Below are 13,224 nucleotides of genomic sequence, written 5' to 3'. Positions count from 1 at the left end.
TACATATCAGATCCTGTTGTGCACCCACTGGTACATGAGCTTTGGGGATGAGTTTGCAAGGGCTATCAAATCATATGAGATCAAAAGACGGGAAAAGACTTAAGGAGTTCCCTGATCCAGGGTAGGGGGTGGGGGAAGAGTATTTAACCCACAGATACTTACTTTCCCCCGCCCCCAAATCTCTAATATATCTGAGATGAGGTGGACAATTCGTGTATGGATTCTTTTTATTTTTCTATGTTGTTTCTGTTGCTTATTGGTGTGGTAGGTTCATTAGTAGTGAATATATATGTAACCAAGATCTTAAAGAGTAGTTTTGGTATTTGCTTCAGGCTGTTCCTTTGGTTTGTGATGTTTCATATCTAATTGATTTGCAATGTGTATACTTTTAGGGAGGCTTAGATGTCACAAGCAAGTTCTGAATGGGATTCTTTGATTCATGCTTAATGGTTTTCCATGATATAAGTTCTGATTCCCTGTGGTTAAGTAATCTCAATTTGGAATTTGTTTCGTTAGTCTCTCTCTCTCTCTCTGGTTTTTTTTTTTTTTTGTGTGTGTGGCATTAGAGTATAATTTTGATGTTGTTTCTTTGATCTGAATGAGGATGAGTTACAGCTCGTTATTATTATTATTTTGGTCTGATTGATAGGTTAAGTTTTCATAGTATATTCCTTCTATTTCAGGTCTTTGAGCAGTCCCTGCAATGTACTTTTTCAACAATTGAAGAGGTGAGAAAATATCCACATTGGTTTTTTAGGTAAACTTAATATTTATAGGTTAAGTTGCATCATGATGCCATGGTAGATACGAGTAGGCTATTGCCACGAAGAGGCTTACATCAGTCAATGTTCAATCCAATAAAGTATTCAATATGAGAATGTGTTTCAAACGTTTATCGCATTGCAAAATTGCCACGAGCCTTCGAAAATTTGTGCTAGCATTTTATGGTATCTCTGTAATTTCCCACAGCTTTTGTTGGATGTACTTCCATGGCATGTAACATTCTTATCTGGGTTTGCAATTTGAGAAAGGAGATGCAGTAATTTATAACTAGATCCAGCCCAAAGTCAAAATTTGATATTTGTAATAGATGCAAAGTTCGAAATCACTTGTGAATTTATTCCCCTTTTTTTTTTTTGAAACACCTTAGTCTAATATTCTTTCATTGATTTGATGGTAGTCCATTATGGTTCTGTTTTTCCCCCCTTCATTGGGTTTGATTCATTGTTGCCCCTGGGTATGTATGTTGTTATAATCTCTGTACTGAATTTCACCCCCAAAAAAAAAGATCCTCTGTACCAAAGAAATAATTTTTTTAGGTGAACTACTTATTCATTACCAGGAGAAAAAGTTGGAAAAAAGAAGAAGGAATAAAGAGCGCCCGTTAGGGGTAATGGGCCTGTAAAACTGGATCTTATGTGAATGGGTTGATCTGATTTCATCATACTAGGTTTTCTTGTGAAATTTAGGATTAGGTTGATGCTTTGGTTATCCGAGACAGGTGTAGGGGAGATTATCAGTGAAGGGTTTTTTTTTTGTGTGTGTGTGTGGATGAATGGTTGATGCTATGGGAGATTTGAGTTTTCCCATGGGTAGGGAAATCAGTGTTTAGATGGTTGGAGGGATAGATTTGTGATGGTTTTGAAGTGATGCCAGATTTTTGTTGGGATGAACTTGGCCATTATATCCCAAGTTGATTTACTGTCAAAAGTTATATCCATCCAAATGTGTTGCTCTGGAATCGAAGAATACCCTGTATCCTTGGCCAGCATGATTTCTAGGATTCCTTTCCAGATGGAAGAGGAAAATGTGCAAGCAAAACTGAGGTGGTTCATATCTTCTGTAGCATTCCAACAAATGCAATGTGTGGAAAATTATGAATCTGGCTGTGGATGAGCAGAGTCTGTCAAGAGGCAGTTGGAGAAGTCCCTCCATATAACAAAGTTATGACGAAGTATGTGACTCGTGCACCACACTAACTTGTGCCGAGGGATAATGTACCATAAGAAAGGATGACACCCTGGGCCCCTTTTTGAGCTGAAGAATACTGGAAGCAGATGCAGTCCGCAGACTGCAAACAATGTTATATCCCCACCATTAGGTTTTCTGGGAAAGGAAAGAAAGGCATCCTGGACAATGTATAGCAGGGTGTTGAAGAAGTTGCTGGTTGGGAGGGGGGATCATTCTTGCACATGGTTTATTTACAGGCCTAGTGTAGTTTCCATCTTCCTTTTTTTTCCTGCATGACCCACATTTAATGGTGATTCAAAGCTTCAAGCATAATGCTGAACAGATCTGTTGGGAAGATTAGGGACCATCTAGATCAATGCATGTGTAAAATACACAAGAATGAATAAACTTGGATAATAAATGGCTCTTCTCTGCCATTATGTGTGCTCCTGACGTGAAAGACTGGATTACTAGCAACATGGTAGCTTTTTGGTTATCACAGAACATTTCCTCATGCTTGCTTTACAGAATATCAAGCTCTTGAATAAAGGATTTAAGCCATATAAATTCTGTTGCAGAATGAGTTGTAGCTTTGTAAGTTCTCCACACTTGAACTAGCTACTGCAGTTTGCTATTTTATTTCTCAATGAAAGTATGAAACATGATTACCTCCAACCAACGTGTAGTAGCTTGCAGTAAGTGTGTTAAGTTTTCCCTGGGAGCACAGTTGAGATACCTTAAGATGTCAGATGCTGCTATCAACTAGTGGCCCTTTAGATAACTGGAGATACCGGATGGTGCCTTCCAAGAGCCTGTTTAGGCTTCTATCTGAACTGATCTTCACACCAACAACAATAGATATATGACTTGCCAACTAATCTTTGTTATTTATGTTTGCATATCTATCTACAGCATACATAATTCTCATGTTCCCTAGGCAAACCTAGGTGTTGGAGAGGGCAAAGGTACAAGGTGGCACCAGTTAGGCAAACAGACTGTCCAAGGCGCCCAGGTCGACCAAAGTGCCTGGACACCTGCGGATCGCCTTGACAACTAGGATCACCAGTTCGCCACCACAACCATCATTCCATCATCATCATCATCATCACCACCATCATTTCCAGCACCATAGGGGAATAGGGTGCGCGTGCAGCCTTTGGAATATGATCAGTCAACATCCTCATCACCCTGCTAGGTTGGGACTCTAAAGGTTGGGGTTTTTGAGTCCCTGCAACACCTCACCCACTCTTACAAGGGGTTCTTATGACCTGACTCGAGCTAGAAAATGCTGCTGAGTTTATTTGGGCCTTTGACATTAACTTTATCCATGCATTTGTGTTGCATCTTCAGTCTTGTGGTGTCGCATACATATCCCAGCTACTAGAGGTTGATGGCACAATTAGTTTCTGTTGTCTTAGCCGTACTTATTTTTTACTAAACCAGTTATTGTGAAAAGATGCTAATAGTCAGTGGTTCATGCCATTTTCAGTATCTGGACTTATACCTCACTCGGATAGATGGGCTGCGACGAAGAATTTCATTAACTGGTCTGGTTGATGATGTCCCCAACTATTCCTTGATAAGGGACACATTTCAGGTTTATAGAGAATTCTTCTCTTGAGTTTTCCTTTGCACCTGCTAACTTTTGTATGTACTTTGTATTTTTGCATAATACCTGCATAATTTTTTTTCCATGCAGAAATATAAGCTGCATCCTTGATTGGTCTTTTCTATTTTAATGATTTACATCATATTTTTTTGGGTTCACTGGATTTGTTGAATTTTTTCTTTGATAATGGTGTAACTTTAATATCTTTTGTTTGAGCTTGATTTCTTTGTGATTCTGTTTGTAGTTAATATGAAGATACTGGGACTTAATAATTTGGCCATAAAGAAAGTTTGTGGTATCCTAATTTTCCTATGCTTCTTAATCTGTTGCTGTTAGTCTCATCTTAAAAAACATTAAAGAGTCCAGAGAAGAATATGGAGTGGGAAAGGCTACGGAGTTTGATTATGCTACTTGACTAGATCAAGAGCAATTGATTGCATATTGCAACATTAGAATGTGGACTAAACATGATTTGTTCTGTTTTATCCCCTTTTCCCTTTTTTTTTTGGAGGGTGTGTGTGTGTATATGGGGTTGGGAGAAGGAATAAGATGAAGAAGAAAGGAACCCTGACTCAAAGACAAGATGGGGAAGAAGAATGCCGGGGGGGGGGGGGAATGAAAAACTCAAAGAAACAGTCTACCTGACTTGGCTGTCTTCAATAACAGTGTTTAGTTGCTCTTGTTATCTCCATCTTTTGACTCATGTTGTAGAAAAAAGAGAATGAATTCCTCAGCCTCAAATTTCCACTGTGTTTTCTCTGCTGTATTATTGGTTAAATGTCTCTTCCATGTTGTGGGTTGAACTTTAAAAATCAAATTTGACAATTTATGCTTAAGCCCTTTTTTTGGGCAGCAGCTGGTGGGGGTGGCGGCTTTTGCTTACATTTATACATGCACAAAAAAGTTTATGCACATTTACTACCTCTTTATAAACCAAGAAGTTATATTTTATATTCAAGTTCTTGAAGGTAATTTAAAATTTCATGGAGTCCCAGACCTGTACCAATATTTATAGATACATCATAAGTACCCCCTGATTTTCTTACTATTGCTAACCTTAAGCCTGAGGTCTCCCCTTGACCCACGGGGGAAAAATTCTATGCGTTAAGAAAGTAATCTTTGAGAAAGAGATCTTATCTATATGAGTAGATTCCAGGAAGCCACAGAGACAGGTTTTGTATTGTTTTCTTTGAATTGTGGATGAGGTCAAACAGATCTAGGGGCAGGCCTGAAATGACTCTAGGTTCAATAGTTAGGAAACACATAAATAGTTTGGGCCTTATCTCAAGTTTGGCCTCAAATAGACTGATTAGAGGGTAATGATCCATGTAGCTGACCCCAGTAGGTGAGTTGTATGGATCCACACAGTTGACCCTGTTTAGTTGGGATAAGGCTAAGTTGTCTTGTAGAAGAAGATCCACTGTATCTGATTAGGTTAGGTTTGTGAAATCCCTGTATAGTCTTTTCCTTGTGTGTGTTATTGTCAAGCTACACAAAATGGTGTTGTTTCTTCTTTTTTTTTGGGATTTATTTTAGTGTTTATTGAAAGCTTTGCTTTGCTCTTGCTCTTTTTTTTTTTAAATTTTTATTTTATTTTAATGCCAGCTAATCAATTGACTGAGAATTTCATCTTCATCACGGTGCTTTTGCTAGAAAGATGTCTGAGAAATGTTGGCACAAGACTCTTTGCTTACCCACATCATCAAACGAGTAGGACCAGACATTAAATTGCATGACACTACACAACTAATGTGTACAAGTTCAGCAGCAAGCCAAAACAAGAAGACATTTGGAACACCTAATCCTTTTGAAATGGGTGGATCAATTGATGGATGTTGTCTTTTGCAGATGTGCATCCAAATCCTCCCCCCCCCCCCAACAAAAAAAAGAAAAAAAGAAAGGGGGGGGGGGGAGCACACACAGAGAGAAAGAAAAGATGTCCACTTGAATAACAGAATTATGAGAGGAGCACTCTCCATCCAAATACAGTTCTCTGCCTGAAGAATCAGTTGAAGTCCATCAAAAAATTGTGCCAGGATTTTGAAGTGAATACTTCACAATTGACAATGGTTTCTTGGCTCTAGTAACAAACTGATGGGACTTCGGCAAAAAAGTAAGGTTTTCAAGTAAGTTTTGAAGTTCTCAGGCCAAAGGGGTGAAAGCTCAAAATTTAGTAGTAGTCTGCCCTGATTTCAAGGAAATTTTCCTGAAATTTTGATGAAATGGTCAAAATAATTACAATGCCTGAAACTTTGGCTGATGTCTGTAAAAGTCAGTTATGCCTGTAAGAAGTTTCCGAAACTGAAAGTTCCACAAAATTTAGGTTACTTAGACCAAAATGCAAACCATGCTTCTGTGGATTTAGCAGTCCCCCAGTGTTAATTTGGCCTTGTGATGCTATGAACTCCTTTACATATGAATTACTGTGGATATTAATGTCTTGCCATGGAAACTGGAACTATTGACAAAAAAGATGGCCAACAGGAATTGTATGGATATTAATAGCTTGCCATGGGAATTGGAACTACTGACAAAAAAAGATGGCCAACAGGAAGTGTAAAAAGGAGTTGCTTTCATGAGAGCTACTTCCTTTGGGAAGATATTGGCTCTACCATGAAGCTGATATGTATTCATTGTTTCGATTCTTGGTTTCTAAAAATTGTCTTTTATAAGTGGTTCTGCAGTTCGAGTGTTTTAAATATTGGATATGAGCAATAGGCTTCTCTCAGCTGGGGATAGTGAAACTTCCTAAAGGTTGAGCCCTAAAACCCGCTATGATGGACCCTTGAGTTCACTTGAGATGAGTTTGAAAAAAAAACTAGATCCGAGATCTCGGTTTTTTGGCCTACCAAGATCTGGGTTGAGACCAAGATCTCAAGCCATGGTACAAACCTAGGCAAATGCCAAAGGGAAGTTTAAAGACAACATGTTCATGCAGCCTAGGGTGAGATCTGAGCACTTCTTTGGCAAAAATCTAGCCAAAAGATGAAAAACAGCAAGGCGAGTAGAAGATGAGTCAAGAAAAGGGTCGAGACAGTCGAGCGAGACATCTTGTCTCGACTTGATGAGATCTGGTATTTATGACAAATGGTTGGACTGAGATCTCGGCTGAGATTACAACTCTCCCAGTTTTGCTTCAAGTCTTTTCTCAAGGTCTCACGGAGCCAATATCTCGCGAGTCCTCGAACCATGGTTCTTATGGATGCATTCATTTCATTCTAACTTTGCTGATCTTATTACCATCCCCCTGAAAATTGCATGTCACTCTATTTGGTGTCATTTTACATTTCTTCCCATGCTCGTATAACACTCCATGCTCTTCACTTGATCATTTGGTAGATGAGACAATAACAAGAATTAATATTTAGTTAGAGCTGTGGAGATCAACATTGTAAACAAGAAAATTTGAGATTACTAAAACAAAGATGGGGTAAATTGTGTACTTCTCTGATGTGGTACAAATTGAGGAAAGAGAGATACCACAAAGTGATTATTTTAAGTATCTATGGTCAATCATATCATAAATAAAGTGAAAAGCGAGGATGAATTTTCATAGAGAATAATGATGAGATGGATTGGGTGGTGAGATGCCTCCAGAGTGTTGTGTGACTGACATATTGTTGTATAACTGGCTATGATGTGTGGCTCAGAAAGTTGGGCGGTTAAGAAGTGTTGTACTGAGTAGCCACCCGTAGCACATTAAGGATGTTAAGATGGATTGCGCTAGGACTATGGAGGATAAGCTGACTTAAGAGTTGCCCAATGAATTACAAGATCAATAGAGACGTTTGATGTAGAGCGCTAGAGCCTATCAGGAGGAACGGTACTGGAAGCTTAGTGGTGTCCACATAAAGAGTGATATAATCCTGATCAAAGGAGCTAGAACAGGGAGGGCATAGTCGAGGTCTTGTTCCAATTATGACCTCAGTTAGATCCTATTAGAGGGCAAGCTTCATGTAGTGGACCTTTCCTGGTGTGCTGGTATGCCTCTTTTCTCTCACTTGCATCTTTCTTTACATGTTCTATAATTTTTCATGGCTTATATCATTTCCGATCTGTCTTACCAGCTCTTAGTCCCCCTATTTGATAGACCTCTGTTTTCCCTACTTTATTTTGTCTGGGTACATTTCGCTGACCCCTGCTAAGTTGGAATAAGGCTGGGTTTGTTGTTGACTGATAGCATTCTGTTCAATCTTTTTTCAGATTAAAAAATCCTCGTTTTTGTTTGTATGCTGTATTATTTAATATATCTTCTTGGCTTATGACTACATATTTTTACGTGCAGCGTGCTGCAGATTACCTCTCCCAATGCCTAAAGGCTGAAGGGGGTTTGTTTCATAATTTACGTTTGCATACTTATTGGGCTCGTTTGGAATTGAAGCTTGGAAATGATCCAGTTGCAGCTCGGGGTGTTTGGGAGAGCCTGCTTAAGACCAGGTTTGACTGATCTCAGTTTAAGTTTTGCATATTATTTCTGTTTCTCTTTGCTTTGTGATGGTTGATGTTTGACTACACAGTGGTTCAATGATTGAGGCCTGGCAAGGTTACATAGGAATGGAAATTGAAATGGGTCATATTCATGAAGCTAGATCTATCTATAAGAGGTGCTACAGTAAAAGATTCAGCGGAACTGGTTCAGAGGTGTGCTCCTTTCTCTTGCTGTAATGAAATTGTAGATGTACAATTAACAAAAACACTGTGGGCTAGAGCTGTTTCGAATTACCCTTGGGATTTTTCAGCCTTTTGGGTTATTTGGGATGTTTTGTTGATGAAAATTCTGTTTAATGTTCTGAAGTCAGTCATTTGATTGTGATTAAATATGCAGATAAAATTTCATAAAATTGGTCTGATAAGATTATGAAACCCCCTGGTCCTATACTATCCTTGACAAGGAGAAACTAATATGACCGACCAATTTTATGAAGTAATCTTCGGAAGATACGAAGGGTTCTTCTACTCTTCTAGCTGCTTTGCTGTCAAGAGTATATATTACTTTCGACTCTGTTGTCTCTGATACTTTACTAGCTTTGGGGCAATCATTAATCCTTGGGAGAATCTTAGGGTTTAGAAAGCTTACTTAAGAGACTGCTTCATGGTGAGCCCTATAAGATCTTAATTTTGCTAGTGGAACACTCCCCCAAGAAATTAAGGGAAAGGCAATTTCTTCAGGGGGTTTTCTGTTCTCTGAAAGCGTAGTAACAGTTGTTTGGTCATTCTAAATTTGTAATATTTGGATAGATGGGGGAATTTGCTAGTTATGGCTCAATTTTTGTATGGTCCACCATGTTTAGAAGCCCTATTTTCAAAAGAATGTTCTGACATTAGGCAATGTGGAAGAAGACTGGAAATTAATGCATGGCTAGATGATGGAGTGAACTTGTCCCCATTAATTTAGTGCCAAAAAATACAGCCACTTCGCATTAGAGCTAAAAGTTCTGTTCTCACTACTTAGGCCAACTATAAACCAAGAAGAAAGTGCTCCCATCTCTATTTAAGTAAGGTGTCTGCCAATAAACACAAATCAGCTTAGCCTTGTACCGTCCCCATCAAAACCATAGCTCCGTGTAGTGCTCGATTGGCTAGGTGAGGCTGGCCTAGCTGCAGGAGATTTGCTGTCTTGGTTGGGGGAGAGGGGAAAATAAATACAAAAAGGGCCGGGTTGGGGGAGGGGGGTGTTACGGTTGGGTGTTCTTGTATTATTCATTTATGTGTTAGCCTTGACAATTATCATTCAATGGGGGGGGGGTTTATAACTTGTTTCAGTTCAATAGTATCTAACTGTGTTTCAGTTCAATGGTATCTAACTGTGTTTCAGTTCAATAGTATCTTTATAAATCTGATACACAGATAGTTGTTCTGGTTGTCCTAAACCTTTCATGTACAGCATCCCAATCTTCTTTGGCAGCTGGGTAGTGCATAAAACTGGCAGTGATGCTTTGTTATGTACTTCTCCACAGCTGACACCTGGTAAATGTTATCATCCTTTCAAGGACTGGGATACATCACCAACAATTGAATCTGATCACAAACACAAAGATATCCTGTCAGAAGTTGCTTTGATTTATGAAGATTATAGTGCACATCATTGGGATGTGCTCCACTAACAGAGCCAGCAGCCAATAGGCACTTTGGAACAGAAAGAAATCTATTCCTGAGTCAGCATAGGAGAAACCAATAATCATTTAGAATGTATCTGAGTTAAGAATCTAAACGGAGAAAGAAAACTGCTTTAGATCAGTGTTCTGACTCCATGTTGTAAAACAGAACACTGATTAGGGCAGAAACTGATAAAGAAGCATATAGAGATGTTATTGACTTGATAGCGGTCTTCTTACCAATCTTATTATCTGATATTTATTTACATACACTATACTATATTGGCAAATATGCCCTTACTTAACAAGAGTATTTGTATGGTACTCCACACAATGTGATCCATTACATCTCACTTAATATTCATTCAGCATCTTGCATTAACAGTGTGATTGCAATTTTATTCCAAGGATACTGCAGTTTATTTTCTTCCAAGCAAAGAAACAGGCCTGTTTTGGATCTTAATTACTGGTCTATCAAATATGTGTTGGCCACTCCTGTCTTCCAACGGTTCAACTTAGTTGCTTATTACTTGATTGGATATTGCACATTCCAATTGAATAGAAATGGGATAATTTATTTTATTGTTGTTTCTTGTGGACTTGTTGCTATAGTTTTCCTACATGATAAAATACTGGAATTCTGAAGCACAATCAAGAATTGTTTTTCTTTCTCAGTCACATGAATTTTTTTCATATGAATTCTTCTTTGAATTGTGTGTCGTTTCAAGTCTCAGAACTGGCATATTTACTATGAAGTTTGATCTTCAATTACTGTGTAGTATATTGTGGATTGGATGCTACCTTCCTTTCCTAAAACACAGAATTATTCAGGACATATGCCATTCTTGGTTGCGCTTTGAGCGGGAGTTTGGTACCCTGGAGGATTTGGACCATGCTTTAAGGAAGGTATGTTTTCTTTCTCTTTCTTAACTTGATAAGCTTTCCGCATTTTGAATTTAAGGTTTTCCTTGCATGTAGAGAATAGTCCTTGTATTGGTGGGCTTTGATACTCGAGTACTATTAGTGTACAGCATTAAAGGAGAGATTGCTATTCCATCTTAGAGCAGACTAGCAGATACTCTGATTCCAATGTAGGACATAGTTCAAAAACTGGTCAAGATCTCAGATATGTCAAGAATCTGGACTTCTCAGGATGAGATGACATATGAGACACAAAAATGCACAATTTCAACTAGCTTAACTGAATTTAAAATATTTAGATATTCTTGGCGAATTCTCTGCTGATTCTTGAACTTTTTATTATCTTCTCCTCTGTAGGCAGTTAAATACTCATAATATGGTATTATTGGACTTGAAAATTGAGACATGGGCGACTAGGGTAGCTAGTTGTCTATAGTAGCATATTATTAATGTACCTGTGTTGGGTATCTTTGTAATGTGCATTGTGGACGTTTCAATGTATCTTGTGGTTTGGAGCCATCTATGACCATCCTTCACTGAATGGAAAAAAGATACACAAACTTGCAGAGATCTTCAGAAACGGTCAAGATTGCTGTTCATACGAGTTTTTGAACATTGGGATGTTGGCCCACTGTTAGGTTGGCCTGTTATGTAGTTGTTAAGTCATGCTGTGTTATGTTAAAACTTGATTTCTGATTTCCTTCCGATTGCAAAGCAGATAGCTGGGTAAAATAATAGAAGCAAAACAGCCTAAGCTCACCCTCGACCAGACTGCATAATACAATAAGCTCTCAAATAGAGTTTACAGATCTCCTTCTCCAAGAAAGGAAAATTACCTTAGGTAATTGAAGCTGTAGCTTTTCTATCACTGACCATCCATCCCAAGCCGCCAGTCACCCTTTGGATAATATTCAAGCCAGTCTGAAAGCACAAAATCACCTTCCACAGTAAATATTTGTCCATCCATCTGTCGGTGCAATTTCCACTACTTGAATGAATACCTTGAACTCTGCAAAATCCAGTATGCATTCCAAAGGTACTAAAAGCACCAACACTATCTTGCTCTCATGTTCTCTGAAAGCATCACCCACACCTGCGACATCATTGTTCCTAATTGAGCTACCATCTATGTTAAGCTTACCGGCGAGAGGCGGGGAATTGTCCAAACGTGTTGGGTATGATTGTGGATAGCTTCTGCAGATGCCACCAGACCGAACAAAATAACATCCCTAGAAAGCTAATACTCTTTTCTATGCAGATCTGGCACCAAAGAAGGCTCATTTTCTTAAAACTCAACCTAGGTTTGATAGTTTTGTTTGTAGGACATTTGTTGGCTGGGTTTAACTTGTAATCAGTCAACTTTATAGACCTAAAACATCGGAATATAGGTTGGGTACGAAAATTTTCCATAGTTATTTTAGGTGTCTTTTGTTTTAATTTGGTTATCAGCCTGTTGGTTCAATTTGTAGCATGAAAGGTTTTTTTGTCATTTTATTTTATGTAATAAGAATAGAAGTTCCGTGCATGCGATAAATAGGAATTTCACCCAATTTAGGAGTGTTTAAAAGGTGGGCTGGTAGTTAGGATTCCCTTATTTCAATTTCTAGTCCAAAACAGACTCCCATTGTATGGCCATTAGCCTATTATAAAAATACCCCCAATGTGGAAGAATAACGGTGATGTGAACCAGGATCTAGGGTTTAATTGGTTGATGCAAGCCCTAGGTCTAGGTCCACCCCAGGATCCTCTTCAAGTGAATCAGCAGTCTTTTAGGGTTTGTAATATCCTACGGTTGAGGGAATTGAGCTGGGTAGGAGGTTTTAGGGTTGGGAATTGTGTAGGGGTTAGGTTCGGCTAGGTTCAGAAGCTATGGTTAAGAGAGTCAAGTCTGAAACTTGCTGCAACTTTAATTTCAGAACTGGTTTTTAAATCTTGAGTTAGAAAATTAGGGTTTCTAAGATTTGTAGGGTTTCTAGGGTTTGAACTAGGGTTAAGATAAGGGTTGAGTGTTTCTTAGGGTTGAGGGAAGTTGATTTTACAAGGGCTTTTTCAATGAATGATTGAAGAGAATAATGAATTTGAAATTTTAGGTTTTTATGTTTCTACTGAAGAAGATGAATTGCAGGATTTTCTAGGGTTTAGGGGGAGGGGGGCTGAATTGAAGGTCGTAGGTAGGGAAGGTGGAAGGGGGTCTCTAAATCCTTAAGGGGTAGGGTATTGGTTATCGGAAACCTAGGGTTTTGGGTTAGGTAATTCTGTTTTAAGAATTTTGGAATCTCCAGAAATTGCTGCAAGGATGGAGGAAGAAGAAGAAAGGAGGGGCTGGGATTGATAATCTATGGTTGGGGAGGGGAGGGGAGGGGTGTTAAGGTTTTAGAACTGAGGGAGGGGATAGGAGCTGCCACAGGGTAGGCAAGAGGGGAAGGTGACTTGCGGTGGGGAAAAAAGAAGGGGGGTGGCTACAAACTACAGAATTAGGTTAGGGTGGGATAGGGGAAGGTTGCAGATGGGAGGAAGAAGAGGGAAGGGGCTGGGTTGGGGTTGAGCTTTAGTACTCATTTGAAGATGGCTCGGGGCTGTCAATCTTCACAAAATTTGGCCGAAATTCTTCACTCTAAGCTGCCGCAAGTTCCCCTATGGAGATTCCAC

General features: G+C 39.0%; 1 protein-coding gene across 1 annotated transcript in view; it reads left to right on the top strand.

The window, feature by feature from the left end:
- EMB140 (EMBRYO DEFECTIVE 140) overlaps positions 1 to 13,224 on the top strand; it is a 31,788-nt gene that overhangs the window by 5,359 nt on the left and 13,205 nt on the right. The window contains exons 8-12 of the mRNA XM_089163536.1: positions 684 to 728; positions 3,440 to 3,547; positions 7,845 to 7,996; positions 8,077 to 8,200; positions 10,486 to 10,560. Of these exons, the coding sequence (XP_089019662.1) occupies positions 684 to 728; positions 3,440 to 3,547; positions 7,845 to 7,996; positions 8,077 to 8,200; positions 10,486 to 10,560 (504 nt within the window). The remainder of the gene's footprint in view (positions 1 to 683; positions 729 to 3,439; positions 3,548 to 7,844; positions 7,997 to 8,076; positions 8,201 to 10,485; positions 10,561 to 13,224) is intronic.

Source organism: Hakea prostrata, chromosome 7 (genome assembly GCF_041222555.1).
Source record: "Hakea prostrata isolate BN-2017 chromosome 7, UWA_Hpros_2, whole genome shotgun sequence".
NCBI classification, from domain to species: Eukaryota; Viridiplantae; Streptophyta; class Magnoliopsida; order Proteales; family Proteaceae; genus Hakea; species Hakea prostrata.
This window is presented reverse-complemented; position numbering and strand designations above follow the sequence as displayed.